The 26941-nt window shown below is 34.0% G+C and overlaps 1 protein-coding gene across 2 annotated transcripts in view; it reads left to right on the top strand.

Annotated features, from left to right (window-relative positions):
* Positions 1 to 21574, top strand: part of CCDC102B (coiled-coil domain containing 102B) — a 338340-nt gene extending 316766 nt beyond the window's left edge. For both annotated transcript variants that reach the window (XM_030810285.1, XM_003264327.4), the window contains one exon: positions 20416 to 21574. In XM_030810285.1, the coding sequence (XP_030666145.1) occupies positions 20416 to 20523 (108 nt within the window). In that variant the 3' untranslated portion in view covers positions 20524 to 21574. The remainder of the gene's footprint in view (positions 1 to 20415) is intronic.
* Positions 21575 to 26941: the final 5367 nt, after the last annotated feature.

Genomic DNA, 26941 nt, shown 5'->3' with positions numbered 1-26941 from the left:
CTTCACTCTCACTGGTCGTGAAGCTGGTTTAATTTATTTAGCAGACAAGAGAAGAAAAAAAAAACAAACCCTGAGCTGCAATAAAGTGTTTACTAGAATGTTTTATATATACATATCAATAATCATACAACATTATCTAGATTAATACATTGTAAAGCAATGTAAATTCTTGTTAGTTTTTTTTTTTTTTGAGACGGAGTCTCGCTCTGTCGCCCAGGCTGGAGTGCAGTGGTGCAATCTCGGCTCACTGCAAGCTCTGCCTCCCGGGTTCACGCCATTCTCCTGCCTCAGCCTCTCCGAGTAGCTGGGACTACAGGCGCCCGCCACCACACCCGGCTAATATTTTTTGTATTTTTAGTAGAGACGGGGTTTCACCGTGGTCTCGATCTCCTGACCTCGTGATCCGCCCGCCTCGGCCTCCCATCTCAATGCTGGGATTACAAGTGTGAGCCACCGCGCCCGGCCTCTTGCTAGATTTTTTAAGACATCTATGCCTACTTATCAAATCAATTTTTAAAGATTTTAAAAGTTTATCATATAGAGATAAAGCATTATAATGTTATAGATTCAAGTGACACAATTATTTAAGATGATATTCTGAAGAACCTTGGACTTACTGGATATATTCAGTTAGCTTAATTCCTTTGTAGAAACCCAAGACTGAATTCTTCAGCTTAATATACAAAAATTATGGCAACTGAAAATGTATGTCATACTTATTTTAAATTATTTTAACAGCTTTATTAAAATATAATTAATACACCATAAATTTTGCCCATTTTAAGAGTTCAGTGCAATTCAATAGTTACTAGTATCATCATCATGTTCTGTAACAATCACTACAATCTAATTTTAAAACAGTGTCATCATCTCAAAAAGGAAAGCCTCTGCACATTAGCAGCCATTCCCATTTTCCTGTTGTCCTAGTTCTTGCCAACTGTGAATCTCCTTTCCCTCTTTACAGACTTTCTGATTTTGGACACTTCATATAAATGGATTCATAGAATATGTGACCTTTTGTGACTGGCTTATTTTATTTAACATAATGTTTTCAAAGTTCATCATCTTGTAGCATGGATCAATGCTTCAGTCTTTGTATGGTTCATTCATCAGTTAATGGATATTTGGGTTGTTTCATTTTTTGGCATTATTTTTGTGTAGATGTATGGTTTTTTTTTTCCCTTGGGATTGTGAAATCATATGGTAACTCTATGTTTAACTTTTAAGGAACTGTCAAACTATTTTTCAAAATGGTTCCACCATTTTACATTTTCACATGCAATGTTAGAGGATTTCAATTTCTTCACATTCTTACCAAAATTTATTAGAGTTCATCTTTTTTACTCTGGCCATCCTCCTTTGGTGTGAAGTGGTATCATATGATTTTTATTTGAGATTTCCAAATGCTTAATGATGTTGAGTACATTTATATGTGCTAACTGGCCATTTGCATATTTTCTTTGAAAAAAATTTCACATCTTCTGCTCATTTCTAAATTGATTTGTCTTTTTATAATTGAGTTGCGGTTTTTTAAATTATTAATTTGGATACAAGTGCCTTCTCAGATACACAATTTGGAAATATTTTCCCTTATTTTTCTCCTTCTGTGGATTGGATTATCTTTCTACTTTCTTGATAGAGTTATTTGAAGCTTACAACTTTTAAATAGTTTCTGATTAAGTCCAGTTTGTTTATTTTTTCTCTATTGTTGCTTGTGCTTTTGATGCTGTGTATGTTGCTCAAATCAAATGTGATAAAGATTTACTCTCATATTTTCTTCTAAGGGTTTTATAGTTTTAGCTCTCACATTTGGGTCTATGATCTCTTCTGAGTTACCTTTGGGGAATGGTATAAAGTGTCGGTTCAACTTCATTATTTTCTTTGTCAATATCTAGATTCCAGAACAATTTGTTAAAAAGATTATGATTTCCTAATTGAAATATCTTGGCACTCATGTCAAAAAGCAATTGACCATAAATGTAAGATTTTCTTTTTGAACTTTGGACACAATTATATTCCATTGATCTATATGTCTATGCTTAAGCCAGTAAAACGTTGTCTTGGGTACTAGAGCTTTTCTGTTGAAAAGTACTGAAATTAACAAATGCAAGTTATCCAAATTTATTCTTTTGTAAAATTGTTCTATACTGTATATGTATATATATATATAGTATATATATATTATAAAGACACCCTACTGTGGATGCTGTGCATGTGTGTATATATATATATACACACACACAAATATATATACACACATACATATTTATATGTATATGTACCTATACATGGGAAATAATTGGTTTCCTTTTGGAAAATAATTGGTTCAAAATATTGAGAATATAGCTTTTTATCGTTTCAGTCACTGTAATGGTCCACTTAGAGGAAACTAACTCCAGCCTGTTTGCAAAAAAGCCATACCCTTAAAATGGAAATCTCTCAAATCTGAACCTTTGTCATTCCATATAGAATTACTCAATTATACTAATTTATTTATAAGCAAGCATTTTATCTTTTGCTCTAAAGAATTTAATTCAAAAATTGAGTATTTCCCCGAGATATCTTCATATTCATTTCATTAACTCTATACATACAACAATTGCATTACTAGTATACCATATTAGAAACATTATTGTTTATAGATCTCAAAGTTCAATAAATGATTTTAGCAATTCATTTATCCAACAATAGCTTGTATAGTATTTCTTAAACATTTTAACAATCATCCAGTAGGCAAGGATGCTACTTAATTTAAATGGAAGGTACTTGGTAAATATTTAGTAAGCAGTTCTATGAAAATGTGAAAATCCTGTGAAATTCAATGGTTTTTGTTGGAAAAAATGAAGGTTAGTAGGTACACTACCTAAGTAATTCTTGAAAATCAGAATCATCATCATGGGTTACAAAACTAGAGGACATTATAAGTTTTTGGATGCACAAAATTACAATAATCTAATAGTTTCCATATAGGCAGTAAAATGATGTGATATTGGAGGACCCGGAATTGATTCTGACATTGAAATATACGTAGAATCATGTAACAAATGCTATATACATAGCAAATTCCTCAAAAGACAACTGCTTTCTACCTGAGATCACCAAGAAGTCTTAGTAAAATGTCTTTATTGGTTTTACTGAGGTTTTTTTCCAGATGGAGAGTTCATTGTCATATAGTCCTTAATAAAGTGGACCAGAATATTTCACTTCCAGTTATAAATATCTGGGCAAAATTTACTCTGCATTAATGATTCAAAACTGGCAAATCGCCATGGATGCTTATTTCTTGTAAAGGTTCTGCATTGCATGAGGTGCATTTGGGGAATTTGTGAACAGGAACTTAGCTGAATTTTTGCCATCATTCCTCATTACCCTAATCAAATTCCAAGCTGGATAGATTATAAGGACACCCCACTGTGGATGCCCTGGAGCAGAATTGGAGCAGATTGGCCAAAAACACTTGCCAGAATCCCCGATGCTCAACTTGTCACTTCAAGTTCCATGGCAGAAGATGGTCCTGTTCTACTGCTAATGGAAAGCTGTATTAAAATTGGTTATCAACTGCTTCCATTGGGATTTAGATGAAGTTTTATAATACCAATAAAAAGAGGTAGAATGTACTTGCTGCAATCTGCCTCATCTAACAGGCTTTTGTAGCCATTTCTATGTGTTATATTTTATTTTTCATGATAGAAATTACTATTTTCTAATAACTGCAATACCTTTTTAACTGAAATCATTGTCCCCAAATTCTGAAGATTTAGAATATAGCCGAATCCTCATTATATTGTCAGTTTGATGTGATTCTAAGATATGGTTTGAATGTGTTTTACTTGAGATCTAAATTTTTGGGAATCTACCCAGATTTTAGCAAGACGACCTGGGGCCTTAGCAGAGTAGCAATAGGAACAAAGGAATTATTCTGCACACAAAGTAAATATTGAATTAGATTCATCTGGCATACCTAAGCTTTAGGAAATTATTTATATAGAAATTTTCAAATTATAGCCTACTTGCTTGGCAATGACTTTTAACAACAGTGGAAGGGCATCTGTTGCTTTAGCCTATTCAGCATTCATTTGTTCTTTTTTAACAAGCAAACACTATTCCAGGCTCTTGAAATACATGCATGAATAAAATGAATACCCCTGCTGCATGGGATTTGCATTGTGAAATGCAAAGGAGAGAAACAGAGGCCATTAAAATATAGATCATATAACTCTTAGAAAATATCAGAATTTCTCCATTGGTTACAGGTGGCAGTATTAAATATGGTGTTTGGCCTAAGCTTTGAGTAAATACATGAAAGATGATAAACTGAATCATTCAGATATCTGTTAAAGGAAGATTTTGGGAAGAAGGAACAGTCAGTACACATCCTTGATTGAAGTTATCAAATAGAGAAAAACAGGTGATATATGACAGTGCACTGCATATCAATGAAGCTATGTATGTTGTATATTATATATGTGTGTATATATATATATATGTATGTGTATGGGTGTGTATATATACACACACACACCCACACACATACATACATACATATATACATGCACATACACATTACTCTTTGCAAAGTTTCTGCATTGCATGAGCTTCATTCAGGGAATTTGTGAACAGATACTTAGCTGAATTTTTGCTATCATTCCTAATTACCATAACCAAATTCCAAGCTGGACAGATTATAAAGACACCCCACTGTGGATGTCGTGGATGTGTATATGCACATACACAACCGTATGTACAAACACATCCATATACACACACACATCCCATGTATATCACATTTCAAATATATGGTTACAACAACATCGGGGGACTCACAGTCTATGAGGGACAGAAATAGAAAATGCTGATTATAATTTAGCTTTATAAGTTCAAGGATAAAGGTCAACAAGAGGTAGAATAAAGTGTCTAAGGAAAGCGACATCTGTCAGGCCAGGGCAATTGTACTGACTTCTCTTCCAAGTGTGTTCCAAGGACAAGCAGCATCAGTATCACCTGGAGACTGGTTGAAATGCAAAAATTTTGAGCCCCACCTGAGACTCATTGAGTCATTATTTTCATTGAACATCCTAAGGTGATTCATGAGAAGATTAAAAAAAGAAGAAAGAACATGAGCAAAGGCATGAGGGAAGAGAAATAATAAACACCACTGTCAACAACAAATCAGCCTTGTTTTGTATAGAGAAACAGAAAAATTCGGAATATAACAAAACAGATCACCCTGATAGAAAGTGAGAGAAGACAGTAAATTGGATGAGACTCTATGTGTTAATCTGAGTACTGAGTCTAACTTCTAGCACTGGGGGCTATTGAGGGACTTGTTACATGAGACTAAATGGTCACAATAACCCCACCTAGGTCTTTGAGGTAAACCAGATGAGAGATTGTAAAAGCCTTGATTACACCTCAGGTACTTTCCATTGCTTTTAAAACATCCTTCAAATTAAATGTTGATTTTTTATTGTGAATTTGGTAAGAGATTGAAACAGATTTATAAAATATCAGAATGTTTAAACAACAAAATGACTAATAATATCACAGCCACCTCTATCACTATTTTGTGGTATTTTTATTTTTATATATAATAATTTCTTGCAAGAAATTCATAAATTATGCATAGTATTGTGAGGATTTTTTATCAACTTAAATAGCATAAAATGGCGCTATGAAATCCAAATAAACATTTTAATGTCTGCAGAATGTTCCATTTTAATGTCTGCAGACTATAATTAAACATAATATTTTCAGTAACCATTTAGGTTAATTTGGCTTTTTCATGATCATAATGGAGCATATTTGTGCAAAATGTTTTATGTGTTTCTGATATTTTTTCTCATACATTCCAATACATAATGAATAAAACATGAATATTTTAGGGCTTTCGGTATGGCTTTGATTTAGAAATGCCTTCCAAAATGTGCTCCAATTCATATTACCACCATTCTCATAATTTTGGTATTAACATTTTTCTTGACCAAAAATATACATACCTGCTTTAAAAGATGAACTATACAAACATAAAGATAAAAATGTAAGGCACCCATAATCCTACCTGCCAGTGATAATTTCCACTAACTTTTTACAGTATTTCCTTCCAAGGCCATGTCTATTCAGTCACATATTTCATATCCATCTCTATACAAGTGTGTTTTTGTGTATAAATGCATTTACAAACTGATTTACACATTCTCTCTATATATTTATTAATATACACAAGCATTCACACACACACACTCTTCCCCCAACATCATCTTTGTATTCCTAACAAATATGCATTAAAGGTGTTATATAAAACTTGCTTCAATGGAAAATAGTCAATTATTTCTTCAGATATTTCATAAATGCATATCCATAAATCTTAAACATTATCGAGTGGCTCAATGTTTGATTAGGCTACACTTTTTCATTAAATACTAATCTTTCCTTTCATCAGTTGCTCTTGTAATTAGCAAAGCCCTCGCATATTTTTATCACCTTTTATCACTGGTTACTAAAGGACCGTTCAGACAGTGCAGCAGGGGGGTTCCTGTGCTTACTGTGTTACAACCACATGTCATCTCCATTGTGAAAATGTCACTTTCTAGATTTTAGATCTAGAATATCTAATTGAAGATACAAAGCTATCTAGAGTATTCCATTGGAGGTAGAAAAAGGAATGCCATAGGAAAATAACATGTATTTATTTTAATATTAAGATCCTACTCTATGTGCAGTTGCAGAGCTCGCTTTTATTAAATTAACATTTTATATAGTAAGATACATTTTTTCCAGTTATTTTGTTTCTTGAATATTATTCTAACACAGATATACCAATATTTGTTTTAATTATTTCACTAATTTGGGACGTGTCTGCATTATTTTCCTCTCATCATAGGTTACTTACTAAAATAAACATCTAAGTATTCTGCATCTCTGAATATTTTCTATCACTATTCGTACCATGAGATGTTATTATATTGATATTTTAGATTGGTTGACATTTTGATTAGATGATTGTACTCTTATTAATTATATGTGTGGGTTTGGTTCAATTACCTAAAGTTTCTTATACCCTCTTCAGTATTTTGATGTGCTACAATGTCTCAGCTGGCCATAAAATGCATGATTATATATTTGCTCTTCCATTTTATTTAATTGAAATTTAGTTATGCAGTGTTTAACAAACTTATTTTTGCCATTCATTACTTCCAGTCTCTATTTTGAAGAATTGTTAGCAGTAGAAACAAATCTTTGAGAATTCACGTTTTACAAAATTAGAGGAAAATATGGAATGAATCATTACTATATGTTAGTTAATGTAATAGTAAGGATTTTTTCCTACTATCCAATTGTAAAATTGTATAAAATATTTCCTTCAAATACTGAATGAGCCACACTTTACTTTTGCAATTATGTTGCTTACACTAAATTTTCTTTATTTACTCTATGAGATAAATCCTAGATCTTTTATGACGGAGGGGAAAGGCTTATAAGGTACCCTGATTTAACGGACCATAAAATGAACTTATCTATTACACGAGGAATGATATATGTACACTGAAGTTTATTTTTCAACTGCAAATCCTATGAAAAGTTAATCCCTAATTTTATTATTCATCCTTTTAGGTGTGCCTGGTGGCATTATCCATTTCACTATTGCTACTAAACCAATATTTTATTTTTATATGAAAGCTCATGAGTGAAAGTTATATGTAATATTTACTTCTTATATTTTTATTTTTGAATCCTTGAGGCACATTAAACAAATTATATCTATTTAGATTTAGATTAGATGCAGATTTGGTTTTTTTGTTTGTTTGTTTTTTAGTGTGATGGCTTCCTCAGTGTTAAATTTGACTCCATGGCTAAGGTTTTGGTCAATTTGATGGTATTAAAATGTCAGTTTAGTCAATAACAAGATCAAGCAATAGGATTATTGAGATTTCTCATTAACTACCCTCTAGAGATTTGACAGAAATTCTTGAATCCGTTGATTACTTTAGTAGTATGCATTCTACCTCCAACCATATCTATTGATTTTATCACTCTGTAGTAGAAGTATGTTTGATAAGCAGGGTTTAAAATATGTCAATGTTTTGTGACTATGTGGCTATTGAAGTTGTCTTATGTTTACTTAGATGAATGTGACAAAATTAATCTCTGTGTTTTTTAAGATTGGTTGCTATGTTATTAAACTTAAAAAATCTGTTTCTGAGAGGTTAAAGTAAATTAAAGATAAATGGTATCAATATCAGTAGCCTCTCTTACCATTTTGAATCTAATTCTTTAAACCTGGGTGAGGTAAGAGGCACATGAGAGCCCACAGGTAGGAAGCTCCAAGCTGGACTGCAAAAGAAAGAGGAAAAGCAAATGCCTGAAAAGTTCCTGCCATTACTGTTGCTGTCGGAAAAAGGAGAGAAGTAGGCTAGAGTGTTAGAGTACAAAGAAATCAAGGCTCAGAAGAATATGCAAATTCGTAAATACGGCATTGGCTATTTTATTATTGAGCAAAAAAAATGATTTTAATACATGCAGGTAAGCAGTCAGAAAGTCGAAGTGCATTTTATCTCTTATTACAGAATCAAAGCAGCACTTGCTATATATCATCCTACTTTTAGTACACAGCAGATACTCAATTTGCATTAGTTACATTGAGCTTACTCAGATGTCCTGCTTTTCATAATTCTTTATCAGGTTTATGCTGACATGTTGTTGTTTATAATTTTTACCAGTTCCTCTTATAGTTACCCTGATAGTGTATCTTGCACTTATGGTTAACATGACCTACACTTATTGGATACAGGTTTGCCTGCTATATTACATGACCATTTCATATCACTCTAGATTACTGCTCCCATGATCTTTTCCTATATTTCTACAAAAGTTTACTATTTCATCTTCCTGCTTCCCCTGTGAACTCCCTATAAATGATTGGCTGGTTTAATGCCCAAAGCCCTTCCATTCAACTTTGAACGAAACCCTAACTCCTTTATATACCCCCAGGTTGTTACATGCCTGGAGTCTGACCATTAGAATTTCAGCTTACATATATTTACTTCTCTGCTTTTTTCTTTTGTAGCCTAGCTAGCAGTCTATCTTATGAATTTTTTCAGATAACCACCTTCTGGATTCATTGACCTTTTGCCTAGTGTTCCATTTCTCAACTACTCTGATTTTGGTTCTTTCTTGTGTTTTGCTAGCTTTGGGGTTGGTTTGCTCTTGCTTCATTAGTTCTTCTAGTTGTGATGTTATTCAGCCCTTTCCAAACCAGGTGGTCAGTTCCTGTTACATCATTGTGTTTATTTTTTCCTTGGAGTTTATCACAAAGTACCCTGTTGAGTTACGGGCTTTTTGTTGTTGCTTTTCTTTCTCTTTCCTTCCTACTACCCCAATTTGAATGTCAGAACTAAGGCAGCAAGGGCCTCCTCTGACTTATTCATAGTTGTATTAATTACCATCAGTCATTTGGTATGGAACATTTTCTAACCAGGTTTGAAAAGAAGATAAGGAAGAAAATAAGGGTGGAACGAATGAAGGAGGAGCAGCATGGAAAAAATGGGAAGTTCTCTTTTTCAAAAATCACATAATAAGGAAATCATAAAATAATATTACAATAAATTATTGAATTACATATTAAACACTCAGATTTACAATATAGGAATGGAAATTGCACCAAACAAAACTGGCAAATGAAAAACTTCAAAGAAAGCAAAATTTAAGGGATAACTTCAGATTTCTAATGGCCAAATCAGCCTGTTTCACACCTCAAAGCTGCCACTAATATGAAATCACAATTGGAGAAGGTTTGGCAACAGTATTTCCTCAAACCTGCTCATTTGGTCTTATCTACATGGCTACCACTTTAAAGCTACCACCATGTCTCACTGGACCCGCAGCATTTATCTCCTAACAGCTTTACCTCTTCTACTTTTCTCTAACAAAATCATGGTGATCTTTAAAAAGAAATTATATTATCTCAGTACTCAGCACCCTGTACCTCAGTACCCTGAATAGTAAATTCACTTAAGAAGTGTGTAATTATAACCATTTCTGTCACTCTAGGTTACTGTAATAATCTCCACTCCCTTAGACACTGGGCCACAGATCTACTGAATTATTTTCAGGGGTTGAGTGTAGGGAGTTTATTCTGAAAAGAAATATGACGAGTAATATTTATGAAAATAAACTGTTGAAAGAGATTTGAAAAGCATAGCTTGAAAATAATGCATGTGTGGCAATGATTTGGAAATGCTGTTCCTATCCCTAATTAAGCCTGAAAGAGTTTTCTGAAAAGTTCTACAATACATCCCCGTTGTTTCACATTTTATATAAGCACAGCATCACGTGAACAAAGTGGAAATAAATTGCATGAGAACTGCCCCTGAAATTTTAGTTCAGAATGTCTGGTAAGGGGTCCATGAAGGTGATTTTTTAAAAACATTCCCAGCTATTGCATTTAGTATGTGGCTAGTTTTTTAAAAAGAACAAACGAAACCAAACCAAAACCAAAGCAAAAAATATATTACCAACACTACATTGAAAGAATGATTTAATGGTAAAAATCTCTCTCTATAATTGAATGGAAATCTTTTTACCTGTCGTAAAGCAAGACATCCTACTGACTGTAGGATAGAGGTTAAGAGTTGGAGGTTGTGGAATCTGTCCGGTTCAAACGCTAATGAGCCGTGATTCTACTTCTAATGAACATTGCTTCCAAAAACAATTAACACAATATTCTCATTTTGCCACAATAACTTTGGTTCTTAACCACAGGACCATTGTGCAGATTAAATGAAAGCATTGAAAACTGTGCCAAAGGCATAGTATGCTCTCAATATTTATTGTCTTCTAAAATGACAAATGCATGTAATAGTTCTCCTGGGAAACCCTGTACATTTGCCAAATTCAATAAGTATTTTCCCTCTAGAGAAGGCAATATAAAATATTTGAAATGAATAACTCTGAGAAAGACTGACTGAAGGAAGACAGCTATGCTGAGGACCATTATTTCTGTGTTTGGATATTTATAGAAAACTTCCTTAAGATTTTCATAGTTAATTTATCTCCGCTGTGTGAAATAGTTTAACATTAATATTTCCTTTTTAAAATGAGGAAACTAAAGCTCACATGACTTCGTGACTGTTTACATATACAAACCAAAGGAACAGTAACAGTTGGGAACCATGTTTGGGATCTCTTCCTTAAGTGCCAATGAATCTCTCTAAATTATTCTGTTTTACTTTGTATATATTGTATTAGGCAGCATGGACTGCCATAATGAAATACAACAAATTGAGTAGCTTAAACAACAGGAATTTATTTTTTCACATTTCTGGAGGCTGTACGTTCAGAATCTCAAAGTATCAGCCAGGTGGGTTTCTCATGAGACCCCTCTTGGTTTGCAGATGGCCGCCTTCTTGCTGAGAACTTGCACCACCTTTTCTTGTTCTGTGTGCGCTCCTGTAATCTCTTTCTCTTCTTATTTGAATACCCTACTGGAGTAGGGCCCCACTCTTACAACTTCATTTAGCCTTAATTACCTTCTTACTCTACTTCCAGATACAGTCACATTGGGGTTTAATGCTTCATTATATGAATTTGGGTTGGAGGGAACACAATTCAGTTCCTAAAACGTATCAATAGTAAATTATTCATGAAGCATTCAATATATCAAAACATGACAGATGACAACAAAAATGTAATGATTATGATAAAATGAATACAAACAAACTTTTCTAGTGAATAAAACATGTAATAAATTACTAACATGTTAATCATTTCCTTCTGTGATAAAATGCTCTCAAAATTATGGTTTTAAATGTATTATAACTAGGTTCTTTACTAAATAATCATTAGGCTGTTCATAAATACACATCTTAATACAAAAACAGAAATACTGAGGAATCATTTTTAATTAACTTTACATTTTAAAAACAAATTTTACTTAAAGTATGCTGTATTCAAACCCCAATGTCTTTAATAGTTGGACCAAAATATTTCCTTTTTATTTTTTACTTTTATTTTAGGTTCAATGGTACATGTGCGTGTTTCTTACGCAGGTAAACTGCATGTCACAGGGGCATGGTGTACAGATTACTTCATCACCCAGATAATAAGCATAGCACACAATAGGTATTTTTTCTGATCCTCTCCCTCCTCCCACTCTCTACCCTCTAGTAGGTCCCAGTGTCTGTTGTTCTCCTCTTTGTGTCCATGTGCTCTTGTTGTTTAGCTCCCATTTATATGTGAGAACATGTGGTATTTGGTTTTCTGTTCCCGTGTTAGTTTGCTTAGAATAATGACCTCTAGCACAGTCTGTGTTGCTGCAAAGAACATAAACCTATTCTTTTTTATAGCTGCATAGTGTCCCGTGGTGTACGTGTACCACATTTTCTTTAGTCTACTGTTGATGGGCATATAAGTTGATTGTCTTTGCTATTTTGAATAGTGCTGCAATGAACATATGCATGCTTATGTCTTTGTGGTAGAATGATTTATACTCCTTTGAGTATATACCCAACAGTGGGATTACTGGGTCAAATGGTAATTCTGTTTTAAGTATTTGGAGGAATCACCACACTGCTTTCCCAGAATGGCTGAACTAATTTACACTCCCACCCAAAATGCATAAGCATTCCCTGTCCTCTGCAGCCTCGCCAGCATCTATTATTTTTTGACTCATAAATAATAGCCATTCTGACTGGTATAAGATGGTATCTCATTGGTATTTTATTTGCATTTCTGTAATAATTAGGCTGAGCATTTTATAATATGCTTATTGGATACATGAATGTCTTCTTTTGAGAACTGTCTGTTCATGTCCTCGGCCCACTTTTTAATGGTGTTTGTTTTCCTTTTGTAAATTTTTTAAGGTCCTTATGCATTCTGGATATTAGACCTTTGTCAGATGGATGGTTTGCAAAAACTTTCTCTCATTCTGTAGGTTGTCTGTTTACTCTTGTGATACTTTATTTTGCTGTTCAGAAGGTCTTTACTTTAATTAGATCCCATTTGTCAATTTTTGCTTTTGTTGCAATTGCTTTTGGTATCTTTGTCATGAAACATTTGTCAGGTCCTATGTACAGAATGGTATGTCCTAGGTTATATTCCAGGGCTTTTATAGTTTTAGGTTTTACATTTAAGTCTTTATAATCCATCTTGAGTTGATTTTTGTATATGGTATAAGAAAGAGGTCCAGTTTCAATCTTCCACATATGGCTAGCCAGTTATCCCAGCACCATTTATTCAATAGGGAGTCCTTTTTCCATTGCTTGTTTTGGTCAGCTTTGTTGAAGATCAGTGTGAAGATCACATGAAGATGCATGTGTCATTGTTTCTGAGATCTCTATTCTGTTTCATTGGTCTATGTGTCTATTTTTGTATCAGTACCATGCTGTTGTGGTTACTGTAGCCTTGTGGTATAGCTTGAAGTTGGGTAATGTGATGCCTCCAGCTTTGTTATTTTTGCTTAGAATTGCCTTGGCTATTTGGGCTCTTTTTGCAGAGACACAACAACAGCAAACAAAAACTTCAGGCCAATATGCTCAATGAACATAGATGCAAAAAGTCCTCAACAAAATACTGGCAAACTGAATCTGCCATCACATCAAAAAGCTAATGCACCATGATCAAGTAGGCTTTATCCCTGGGATGGCAATCAATAAATGTGATTCATCACGTAAAGACAGGTGAAGACAAAAACCACATGATTATCTCAATAGATACAGAAAACACTTTCAATAAAATCCAATATCCTTTCATCTTAAAAACCCTCAATAAATTAGGCATTGAAGGACCATATTTCAAAATAATAAAAGCCATCTAAGACAAACCCACAACCAACATTATACTGAATGGGCAAAAGTCGGAAGCATTCCTTGTGAAAACCAGTACAAGACAAAGATGCCTTGTCTCACCACTCCTATTCAACATAGTATGAGAAGTCCTGACTAGAATTATCAGGCAAGAGAGAAATAAAAGTCATCCAAATTGGAAGTGAGAATGTCAAACTATCCCTGTTTGCAGATGACATGATTCTATATCTAAAAAAAAAAAACTCATCGTCTGTTCCCAAAAGCTCCTTGATCTGATAAACAACTTCAGCAAAGTTTCAGGATACAAAACCAATGTACAATAATTAGTAGCATTCTTAAACACCAACCTCTAAGCCTAGAGTCATTTAAGGAATGTAGTCCCATTCACAATAGCCCCCAAAAGAATAGAATACCTAGGAATACAGCTAACCAGGGAGGTAAAATATCTCTACAATGAGACTTACACTGCTCAAAGAAATCAGATATGATACAAACAAATGGAAAATAATTCCATGTTCATGGATAGGAAGAATCAATATTGCATAAATGGCCATACTGCCCAAAGCAACTTACAGATTAAATGCTATTCTTATCAAACTACTAAAATGTTTCTTAAATATCTAATAATATCTGTAAGTCAACTTCCTAAATGTCATAGCCCACATTGATATTCAAATACTAAAATCTAAAATAATAGAGCAGAAGTTAAAAATTTATGCATCAAAGAAAAAGTTTAAAAGAAACATTTCTCATTCATCTATTAAATTATTTAGGAACTGTCCTAAGTACTGGCACTGTAATGCCAAGTAAGTGTTTTGTTTTTTTCCAAGTAGGTATACAGGTGAGAGTATGAAAATGTAAAATAAGTTGAGGGTCCAGAATAATATTAGTCAAACATTGTTATTAGCCTATTACATTTTTGTATTTTTAATCTTGAACCTATATAACCGAATTAAAATCTTTCTAAAAATACATTTTTAATGAGGCATGAATGTTGAACATTCTGGTTTCTCCATAAAAAATGGAAACTAAGAAAAGTGAAATCAACAAATATGTGTGAGTTTGATACAAGGGGAAACTTCTATGGTTAGAAAGCAAACTTGTGCCATCTCTATGAATTAGGAATTATAGATAGCAACAAAATGTGGGTATTAGCGAAAAATGTCTAAATGTTTGAAATTCAGAAATAAGACTAAATATTTGGGAGTTCATTATGATATATATTAACAAAATGTTCATTCTGTAAGCATAAATACTTGATGAGATTTTACAGAATAGCATTTCTCCATCAGGGTAGTATATAAAAAAAATGCTCCCCTCCCCCACACCCTTTGGGAAGAGGAACAACTTAAATCTATATAATTCTTTCTAACATTTAAATTGATTTCACTTTAATCATGCTGGTATAGGGATCAATCAGTTGGGATCTTGTTCATCTTTAGCAGTGGTTTGACTTTGCATAGAGGAGGATTGGTATTTCTTGCAATTTTATTTTTAATTTATTTTTTTATTTTTTTAAACTCTTGGTTTACTCATTGAATTATATTTTTCATTGTAAATATTAGGTAAAAATGTAACATTAAAAAATATGAAATTACTGTATGTTACAATCATCAAAGGTTTTAAGATTTTCTTTTTTTTTTTATTATACTTTAAGTTCTGGGATACATGTGCAGAATGTGTAGGTTTGTTACATAGGTATACAGGCACCATGGTGGTTTGCTGCACCCATCAACCTGTCATCTACATTAGGTATTTCTCCTAATGGTATCCCTCTCGTAGTCCCCTACCCCCTGACAGGCCCTGCTGTGTGATGTTCCCCTCTCTGTGTCCATGTGTTCTCATTGTTCAACTCCAATTTATGAGTGAGAATGTGCGGTGTTTGGTTTTCTGTTCCTGTGTTAGTTTGCTGAGGATGATGGTTTCCAGCTTCATCCATGTCCCTGCAAAGGACATGAACTCATCCTTTTTTTTTTTTTAACACGCAATTTTAATAAATACTGAAATTATTGGTTTATTCTGTAGTGCTAAGGATCAGCAATCTACTTCAAGGGAAAAGCAAGATTTTTGTCTGGAAGCTGTACATGTGTGGAAAATTCCCCAACATTGTAAAATATTCAATTGGAAAAATAAAGGTGCTAAAAATTACTGTGTGGAAGGGAGGAGAATAAAACCACACAGACTCACCCCATGGAAGCCCCAATAAGGCCAAGAAGAAAACAACCTAGCCACTTAGCAAACAAAACACTTCTTAAAATCTTTTAATGGTTAACCTAGAAAAACACAATTAATAGTACTCGAGTAAGATACTTTTTGTTGTGGGTTTTTTTCCTAAAAAGAGCAGTTCAAAGGCAAGACCTCTCAGCTTATTCAGCATATGTCAGGGTCCATTGCTTAAATTTGCATTGCTTTTTTTTTTTTTTTTTTTGAGACGGAGTCTCACTCTGTTGCCCAGGCTAGAGTGCAGTGGCTCAATCTCAGCTCACTGTAACCTCCACCTCCCTGGTTCAAGCAATTCTCCTGCCTCAGCCTCCTGAGTAGCTGGGATGACAGGTGCCCGCCACCATGCCCGGCTAATTTTTGTATTTTTAGTAAAGGCAAGGTTTCACTATGTTGGCTAGGCTGGTCTGGAACTCCTCACTCAAGTGATCCATCTGCCTTGGCCTCCGAAAGTGTTAGTATTACAGGCATAAGCCACCGCGCACGGCCTTAAATCTGCATTTCTAAAACCTTGATATTGTCTATGAGCCAAGTGTCGAAGGAGCAAATTACAGACAGATTCATTGTAATTCAACTCACAATGTTTGCATATAATTTCAATTTGTTAGTATACAGGACAAAATAGCACTTCTATAAGATGAGATGCTCACACGTATCACCCTTGTGGAAAACTTCTAAAACCTTCTGAATCTATCATTTCTGCTTCATTTTAGTCATCACCTTGGATTAAGTGTTGCTCTTTCTATTTTTGCCTTGTGGGATATTCTGCCTTTGAGATGACTTTCGCACTTTAGATATTAAGTGCTCATTTTACTGCATTAACTTTTCTAGTCATGATAGTGCCTTCACTGTGTAGCCAAGAATCACTTACGATAGCAGTACCCATAATGACATTTCACATCAATTTCCATTGTCCTTCTAATAAAACAAGTTTAGGTTAGATAATATATGCTAAATGCTTCATATCCAGTACCACATAATGCAATCTATAAATGTTATCTTATTTCATCTTCATAACAAGACTATAAGTACAACCATTTTAAAGATGGAGAGTATTACACTCTCTGTGGATATGAAACTTGCTCTAAGACACACATGGGAAAACTGTAATATGAACCCTAATTGATTTCAAAGCTTAAAGATATATTTCAAAATAAAATGGAGTTTATTTTAAAATACCTTATTTCAATCAGGAAAAAAAAAAGGCTAATTTTTAGAAAACCAAGGAATGTTTACCTAGGTGTTTCAGTAAAACAAATGTTCCGTTAATAAGACTATTTATTTTAGAGACAGAGTCTTGCTCTGTCATTCAGGCTGGTGTACAGTGGTAAAATCATAGCTCACCATAACCCTGAACTCCTGGGCCCAAGCCATCTTCCTGCCCCAGATTACCAAGTAGCTGAGACTACAGGCATGTGCCACCTGGCCTGGCTATTTTTATTTTTTCTTTAAGAAATGAGGTCCCACTACGTTGTCCAGGGAGGTCTTGAACTTCTGGCCTCAAGTAATCCTTCTGCCTCAGCCTCCCAAAGTGCTGAGATTATAGATGTGAGCCCCTTTTCCTGGCCTAATAAGGCAATTTACTTACTATACACATACAACAAAACTTATAAAATACATTTTATTTTTTGGAAAAATAGCTTTAAAATATTACTTTTAATGTCAAAAGATATAAAATCCCTCAAACTAAATTTAATAAAATTAAACCTCCTAAGAAGAAAGTTTGCAAAGCTTCTAAGGAGAAAATTATAATATTTAGTTGAGAGGCTTTAAGGATGAACTAAGTAAAATTTAAAATACACTGTGTTTTGGGCAAAAACATTAAATACTGAAATAATGTCAAATATACTTAAATTATCCCATAGAGTTAATGAAACTCCAGGTTAAATACAAATATAGTTCTTCATGAAATTTGCTATGCTGTTTTTGAAATTTCTAAAGAATCAAGAATAATCAAGGTATTTCTGAGGAAAAAGAACTGGGAAAAGGGATCTTTTACTATTGTATGTAAAAATTTATAATCAAAGCTATAGTAATTCAGACAATGTGCTGGACCAAATAAATTATCCAAAAAAGGGTCTGCTATCAGACTTTATAAAAGAAACTTTTTACATCATATATACAGAATTTTGACATATGACAGATTTGATATGTCAGATCAATTGACAAAAGTGCAGATATTCAATATTTGCACTTACGTACCTTTCAAAATGTGTTTGTATAGGTAAAAAATAAAATTGGATTTCTACCTCATGTCATGTGTAAAATTAACTCCTGCTTAAGAACATAAATGACAAGTGTAAAACATGAAAAAAAATCGTGAAAATACAGAATAACATTTTTCTATAGCTGAAATACAAGTCCCAACTGTAAGAGAAAATATTGATATATTTCATAATTTAATAAAAATAACTATGATTAAACCAAAGATCTCTTAAATGAAAAAGAATGATAAACCTGCCAGAAATGCTTGGGACTCTTATGACCGACAAAGGAATAGTATTAACATTATAACATGAATATATACAGAAAAAAGAAATGGAAAAATGCCAAAATAGAGTAATGCGCAAAAGGCCTGAATAAACATGCATGAGAAAAATGTTAATCTAATAAAAATATAAAGAGACATTATACATAATTATTGATCACGGATTGACAAAAGTTTTCAAAAGACACATCAAGAGTTGACGAAAATGTGATTTAACTGGATCCCTTCTAATTATTGATTTAAATTAGTAAACAATTTTGGGGAGACATTTTGGTATTACTTTGTGAAATTTAGTACTATAACAAGTATAATCTGGTGATTCTACTCCTAGGCATGTCTCAAGAGAAAATTTTTCACAGATGAATCACATCTATATCTATCATCTGTTATACACACACCCACATACATAGTGTGTGTGTGTGCATGTGTATCAACAATAGGGATATAATCTGAAAAGATCATCATTAGGTAATTTTATCTTTGTGTGAAGGTCATAGATTTAGATGGTATAGCCTACTCCATTATATTGCTCCATTATAATCTTATGGGACCACTACCTTATATGCATCCATTATTAACCAGAAAGTCATTATGCGGTACATTACTATATATCTATCCAGCTGGCCCTCCATATCCATGGATTCCACATTATTGGAATCAACCAATCAACCACTAATCAAAAATATTTTTTAAAAATGCATCTGTACTGAACATGTACAGATTTTTGTCATTATTCCCTAAACAATACAATATAACAACTATATACCATTTATATATATATATATAATATACTGTATTAGGTATTATAAGTAATCTAGAGATAATTAAAATATAGAGGAGGATATGCATAGATTATTGGCAAATACTATCCCATTTTATATTAGCGACTTGAGCATATGTGGATTTTGAAATCTGCAGAAGGTCTTGGAACCAATCTCCTGTGGATACCAAGGGACCCAGTATATATGAATGTTCAGAGCATCACGGGGCTGGAGACAATATAAATACTCATGGAAAGGAGGGTAGGTGTATATGTCATGGCATAGTAATGCAGCGCTATAATATAGAGAGGACAAAGAGACCACAGATGAAACATTACTGTAGATGAGTCTTAGCCATTGGATTTAAAAAGCAAGAATATTACATATAGCATGAAATACCTCTTTTAATTAAAACAATTAAAATGATACATTTTCAATAATATATATAAATATATTTTGCATATATATATACACTTAGACATGTATATGTGAATATGTATACACACACGTGTATTTTGTTCAAAGCCATGGGAATAAAAAACACGAGTTATAGTTCAGTGACTTATAGCTAGGGGAGGCAAGAGTGGAAATGGGGGAAGAGTGGCTACATAGAAAGGATTTTGTCAAATATTTCAGAGATCATTTTGAGGTTTATTACTGAATATGTACATTAACTCTATTAAAATAAATGAATATTTTCATTTATTCATGCACATATACAAAATAAACTCACACATACACTACTGGTAAGTCACTGTCATACAAAAATATACCTTGTTTTTAAAGGGTTATTTCAACTACTTTTTTTTTTCATTAAGGGCTTTTCTTATTAAGATGGAGATAGAAAACTGTGTCTTATATCCTCATGTTTTTAAATCTAAATTTTATTTTTAAATTGACAAGTAAAATTTGTACATATTTATGATATACAACATGATGTTTTACTAGATGTGTACATTGTAGAATAGCCAATCAAGCTACTTAATATATGTACTATCTCAAATACTTATAGTTTTGTGGTGAGAATACTTACAATCTATTCTCTTAGCAATTTTTAAGAATATGATAAGATGTTATTTACTATAGCCACCATGATATACCGTAGAACACTTGAGCCTAACTAAAGCATTTTCTACTTCGCTTTCAGCTTGATGATTCCCTGAATCAGATCCGTAAGCTCCAGAGGTCTCTGGATGAAGAGAAAGAAAGAAATGAAAACTTAGAGACTGAACTCAGGCACCTGCAAAACTGGTAATTTTTTCACAAAATACGCTGAATTAAAGATTAGGGCCTTAAAGACATTTCCATATCCTTTTCTTAAATATCAGTAAAATTGTTTTTATTAACTAGAAATATTAATGAAAAAATCTTAGACAATATGCAAATTAATGGGCTTCTTCACTTCTAATTTTTGCTGAACAGATACTGCATATTCTCAAAAAGACAATTTAAATGTCATTTAAAAACAACTTTAATTCTAAGATGTGTAAATATTTTGAAAGTCAAGAGCTTTCAGAATACTTTTTACATAAAATCTGAAAGAGTTATAATATTGGCAAGAAAAAGTAAGTTGAAAACCATACAGGTTGCTGGGTCATTAACAAGAAAACAATTGACTTTAAGTAAAAGTACTGGTTTGTTTAAGTAATTGGTAAACTTTTATGTATGTGTTTTTTGTCTATGTGGTGGGGATGGCAGATTGTATTAACAAAAATGAATCATTCTAGAGATGTAACAATACATTTCTTATATAATTTTATAAATCATTTCTAATTCCTTGTATAAAACAGAAGTGAGCAGATGAATCAGAAAAAAGTGTTTTGTATTTTAAAGTAACAGATAACCCGTGACTGAATCTAAGACAGGCTGTAAGCATCGCTGAGAATCTAAAAGGACTTGTGACTTTTATCTGGATAGACATTTCTACAGTAAAATCATGGAAAGGCATCAGCATTGCAAAGTAGTGTCTAGGTAGAAATCAGGCCAAAATTAAGCTGTGGTTTGCCTTTGAGTAGTGGGAATAGAGAAAATTAGGAAATTGTGGTTATGTGAATATTTCTTTAAAACTTTTATATACATTTACAGTTTATTGCTTCATATTTAAGTTTAGTTTTTAAGGTAAAATGTTATTTTGAACAAAAAGACACTTATAATTTTCCATACCTATTTTCAACTGAAGGCAACTTGTAAGATTTAACTCAGTCAATAACATACTGGTTTTACTCATCTCCCCCTCCATTGATTAGCCAAAAAAAAATGAAATCTTACTAATTGATTACTGAATAAAGACCACTTTTATCAGAGTCTCTCATTGTAAAAGGCTTTGTCATTCACTGAGTCTTCACTTTTTCCCTGTTTCTCTCCCAAACATGGGGGATTGTATGACTAATAGGAACTCAGCACTGGGGGGCAAAGAGGCCCGACCTTCAAGTGCGCCCTGGTGTGTGTTTGCTAGGCTGTGTATTAATGAAGTCCATTTTGTCGCTGGGTACTCTTGCTGGGTTCTGATACTTAAATGTGAACTTCCTTCTCTTTGCTTAACACTCCTCCTGTTGAACTGGATCCATCTCAGTGCTTTCTGTCATGACCTCCTCTATCCCATCATATCCCCTATCAATCAACTGACTGAGCAATTCACTCAGATGGAGCCTTCAGGATGGGCCCCAGGTCAAGGTCTCATCTCAGTCACAATCCCATATGAGAACCAAATACAGTTTGGAGAAGCTAAATATTAGGGTTCCCCTTGCCTGACCATGTTTCTCTGCTTTTCTGTGGCTGTGCCCCAAGTGGGTGTGGGGCAACTGGCAAGGCATCTTCCTCTCAAGATCCTAAACGCAAGTGGAAAACAAATCTCCCTGCCACCATCCCTCAGCATTAGACTTCTATAGTTTCTTGCACACAACACAATCTCTAGATAAAAACACATAAAGCGGAAAATGCGGCTCTTTTCTGAAAGGTTTGCTCATCTGACAATCTCAGAACCCAAGAGGAATGGGTTTTTATACTCTCACATTATATCATGTTCTCTTTTCTATTCTAGAGTTCCACTGTTGTGATAGGCCAATGAGGCAGCTCCTCAATGATCTCAGTACAGACTTGTATTGATAACTACCCCTTCCAGGGCTGCTATGAACAAAGCATTATCTAGATGTATCAGTCATACTAACTCATTTAATCTTCATAAGACATATATAATGGAGACTGTTATTACCCTCATAAACCAGATGAGGAAGTTGAGATGTGAGAGATTAAGTGGACAGGATTATGAAGGAACATACTGGAAGAAGACTAATCTTGATTCAAGGTTGAAGTTGCACAGTAAACATTTGGTTTGTACAGATAATGGCCTAAGAAAGATATTTGCTTCAATGATTTTCCTTCAAAATATTGGGAACTAAATATTGTTTCAGGTATATCTTGGTGTGCAACAATCAATGCCAAAACTTAAAACAACGATGATTTTCTATAATTCAATATTCTGTGAGTTGGCTGTGGTCAAAATGGTGGTTCTTTTGCTGTATGTGATACTGGCTGGAGTCACTCGAGGTTGCATTTTATGCTAGTTAAATGGCTGCTGGTTCCCAAGAGGGTAGACGTGAATTTGAGCTTTACCCTGTGGGTTTCTGGTTGTCTCCTACTCATCCTTTTTGCAGAATAAATGACTCTTTTGCCTTCTGAGTCGCTCTCTTCTTAGACATCCTGCCTACAATGGTGTGCTGGGGAAATAGAGTCCTGTTAATTTAGATAGATAGATGATAGATGGATGATTGATTGATAGATAGGCAGGCAGACATAGATAGATAGGATAGAGATTGATAGATATATATAGAGACAGACAGATGATCAATAGAGATTTTTAAAAAATTGTAATTGTGCTGAAAAACGCGTAAGTTTACCACCTTACGCTTTCTAAGTGTACAGCTCAGTAGTGTTAAGTATAGTCAGTGTTATGCTACCATTACCCGGAAATGTTTTATCTCATAAAGCTGAAAATTCTATGCCCATTAAACAACTCCCCATCTTTCCTCGTCTCAGCCCCTTTCTAGGAATACGTCTCCTTTAGATACCTCATATAAATGGAATCATATAGTATTTTATTTTTGTTACTGGCTTATTTCACCTGGCATAATGTCCTCAAGGTTTATTCATGTTGCATGTGTCAGAATTTCCTATATTTGTCCAGCCTCCAGTAATAATTTCTCTGTGACTTTTACAGCGTTCATGAATCCCCTCACTGCCTTTTCAGTGTCCACTTGTCCATGGTTTGTAAACCAATACTACATATTTTATGTTTTTGTTATGGCAGCACTGCATTTCCTGGTACCAATTTCTGTTTCAAATATCTACTGCTACAAAACAAATTACCTTGAAACTTGGTAGTTTAAAACATGTTTGTATTGCTTACCACTGTTCTGTTGGTTTTCTGGGTTTAGCTAGGTAGTGCTTCCACTCAACCCATGGGGTGATTCTTGCAGCTGCATTTTACTAGGAGATCTCCTGGGTCCTGGGTGTCCAAGATGACTTCAATCTCTTATCTGATACCTCATCTGGGGTGAGGAATACAACTGCTGGCTGGGCCCCTCCCTTGTCCCAAGTAACCTCTCAATACTCAGGAGTCAGCCTTGAGCTTTTTAATGTGGATATTGGCTTTCAGGAGGATTGCTGGGGAGTCAGACAGCTACTTCCCTCAGATTCGATTGGTTAGAGCAGGTTATAGGGATATTCCAGATTCAAGACAAGAGGACATTAATGCTGTGGCTTTATGGAAGTAGCCAAATGCATATATAGGGACAGCTAGGAGTTACTGGCATCCATTATTGCAGACCAGTTATCACAAATGGCAAAATGCAGCAATTCCTGGTTCAAAGAAGACCTCAGTCCTCATACCCATTGCTACCCATGCCCATCTTGCAGATAAGCAATTCAAATTTAATGGAAAGTTATTTTTTTCCCCAGCTTTTCTTTTAGGTTCAGGGAGTACATGTACACGTTTATTACATGGGTAAGGTGTGTATTGCTGAAGTTTGCTGTATGAATGATCTCATCACCCAATTTGTGAGCATAGCAGCTAAAGGTCGTTTTCCAACCCTCACCTAACTCCCACCCTTCCTGCTCTAATAGTCCCCAGTGGCTATTATTTTCATCTTTATATTCACATGTACTCAGTATTTAGTTCACACTCATAAGTGAGAACAGATGGTATTTGGTTTTCTGTTCCTGCATTAACTTGCTTAGTATAGTGGCCTCCAGCTGCATCCATATTGCTGCAAAGGACATGCTTTTGTTCTGTTTTTATGGCTGTGTAGTATTCCGTGGTGTGTATGTACCACATTTTCTTTATCCAATCTACCATTGATAGGCACCTGAGTTGATTCCATGCTTTTGCTGTTGCAAATAGTACTTCAATTAACATGCGGGTGCATGTGTGTTTTTTGGTGTGATGATGTATTTTCCTTTGGTTATATAACCCAAAAATGAGATTGCTGGATTGAATAGCGGCTCTGTTATAAGTTTTTTGAGAAGTCTCCAAACCGCTTTCTCCAGCAGCTGAACTAATTTACATTCCCACCAGCAATGTATAAGTGTTCCCTCTGCTCTACAACCTTGCCAACACCACCTGTTTTTTATTCTTTTTTTTCTTTTTAGTGTTTTTAGTAATAGCCATTCTAACTTGTGTGAGATAGTATCTCATTGAGCTTGTGATTTGCATTTATCTAATGATTACTGATGTTGATCATTTTTTATACATATTTGTTGGCTATGTGTATATCTTATTTTGAGGAGTCTACTCAGGTAATTTGCTCACTTAATTGAGCAAATTGTAATTTGCTCAATTTTAATATTATTTGGTTTGTGCTGGTTTTATATAATTGTGTTTCTTATGGATTCTGGATATAAGACCTTTGTTGGTTGCATAGATTGTGAATATTTTCTCCCATTTTGTAGGTTATCTGTTTACTATCTTGATAGTTTCTTTTACTTTACAGAATTTTCTTAATTAGGTCCCCATTGTCAGTTTCAGTTTTGTTGCACTTGCTTTTGAGGACTTAGTAATATTATTTTTTTTTTTGCAAGATCAATGCCCAGAATGGCATTTCTTAGGTTTTCTTCTAGGGTTCTCATATTCGAGGTCTTACATGTAAGTCTATAATTCGACTTGGTTTAATTTTTTTATATAGTAAATTGCAGGGATCCAGGTTTATTCTTTTGCATATGGCTAGCCAGTTATCCCAGCATCATTTGTTGAATGGGGATTACTTCCCCCATTGCTTGTTATTGTTGACTTTATCAAAGATGAGATGATTGTATATTTGTGGCTTTATTTTTGGGTTCTCTAATCTGTTGAATTGACCCATGAGTCTGTTTTTGTATTAGTACCATACTGTTTTGGTTACTCTAGCTTTATAGTATAGCTTGAAGTCCAGTAATGTGATGCCTCCAGCTTTGTTCTTTTTACTTATGATTGCTTTGGCTATTTGGGCTCTTTTTTGTTTCCATATGAATTCTAGAAGTTTTTTCTTCTATTTATGTGAATAATGATATTGGTACTTTGACGGTCATAGTTTTGAATCCATAAATCACGCTGGGCAATATGGACATTTTAACAACATTGATATGCCAATCCATGAGCATGGAACGTTTTTTCATTTGTGTAATCTGTGATTTCTTTCTTTGGTGTTTTGTAGTCCTCCTTGTAGAGATCTTTCACCTAATTGTTTAGATGGATTCTTAACTATTTCCTTTTTTTGTTCCTATTTTAAATGGATTGAATTCTTGATTTGGCTCTCAGGTAGGATATTATTGGTATATAGAAATGTTACCAATTTTTGTACATTGATTTTGTATCTTGAAATTTTACTGAAGTTATTTATCAGCTCTAGAACCTTTGGCAGTCTTTAGGACTTTCCAGGTATAGTGACATATCACCAGTGAAGAGAGAGAATTCGACTTCTTTTCCTATTTGAATGCTTTTTATTTCTTTCTCTTTTCTGATGACTCTGGCTAGAACTTGCAGTGCTATGTTGCAAAATCTCACTATGGTGAGAGTGGCCATCTTTGTCTCATTTCAGTTTTTAAGTGGAATGCTTCCAGATCTTGCTTGTTCCGTATGATGTTAGCTGTGGGTTTTTCATAGATAGGTCTTAGTATTTTGAGGTACGTTCCTTTAATGCAGAGTGTGTTGTGGGTTTTTTATCATGAAGGAATGCTGGATTTTATCAAAAGCTTCTTCTGCATCTATTGAGAAGCTCATAGGATTTTTGATTTTGATTCTATTTACATGGTGAGTTACATTTATTGATTTAAGTATGTTGAACCAGTCCTGCAAACAATAAATAAAGCCTACTTTATGTGGCTAATTAATTTTTTGATGTGCTACTGGATTTGTATTGCTAGTATTTTGTTGAGGATTTTGTGTCTGTGTTCATCAGGGATATTGCTCTGTAGTTTTCTTTCTTTATTGTCTCTTTTGTCAGATTTTGGTATCAGAGTATTGCGGCTTTGTAGAATGAGTTAGGGAAGAGTCCTTCCTCCTTAGAGTTTTGGAATCATTTATATAGGATTGGTAACAGTGCTTCTTTATATGTCTGGAAGATTTTGGCTGTGAATCCATCTGGTCCAGGGCTCTTTTTTGTCGATAAGTTTTTAAATACTGGTTCCATTTTGGAGCTCAA

The sequence above is a fragment of the Nomascus leucogenys genome, chromosome 4 (genome assembly GCF_006542625.1).
Source record: "Nomascus leucogenys isolate Asia chromosome 4, Asia_NLE_v1, whole genome shotgun sequence".
NCBI lineage: Eukaryota > Metazoa > Chordata > Mammalia > Primates > Hylobatidae > Nomascus > Nomascus leucogenys.
This window is presented reverse-complemented; position numbering and strand designations above follow the sequence as displayed.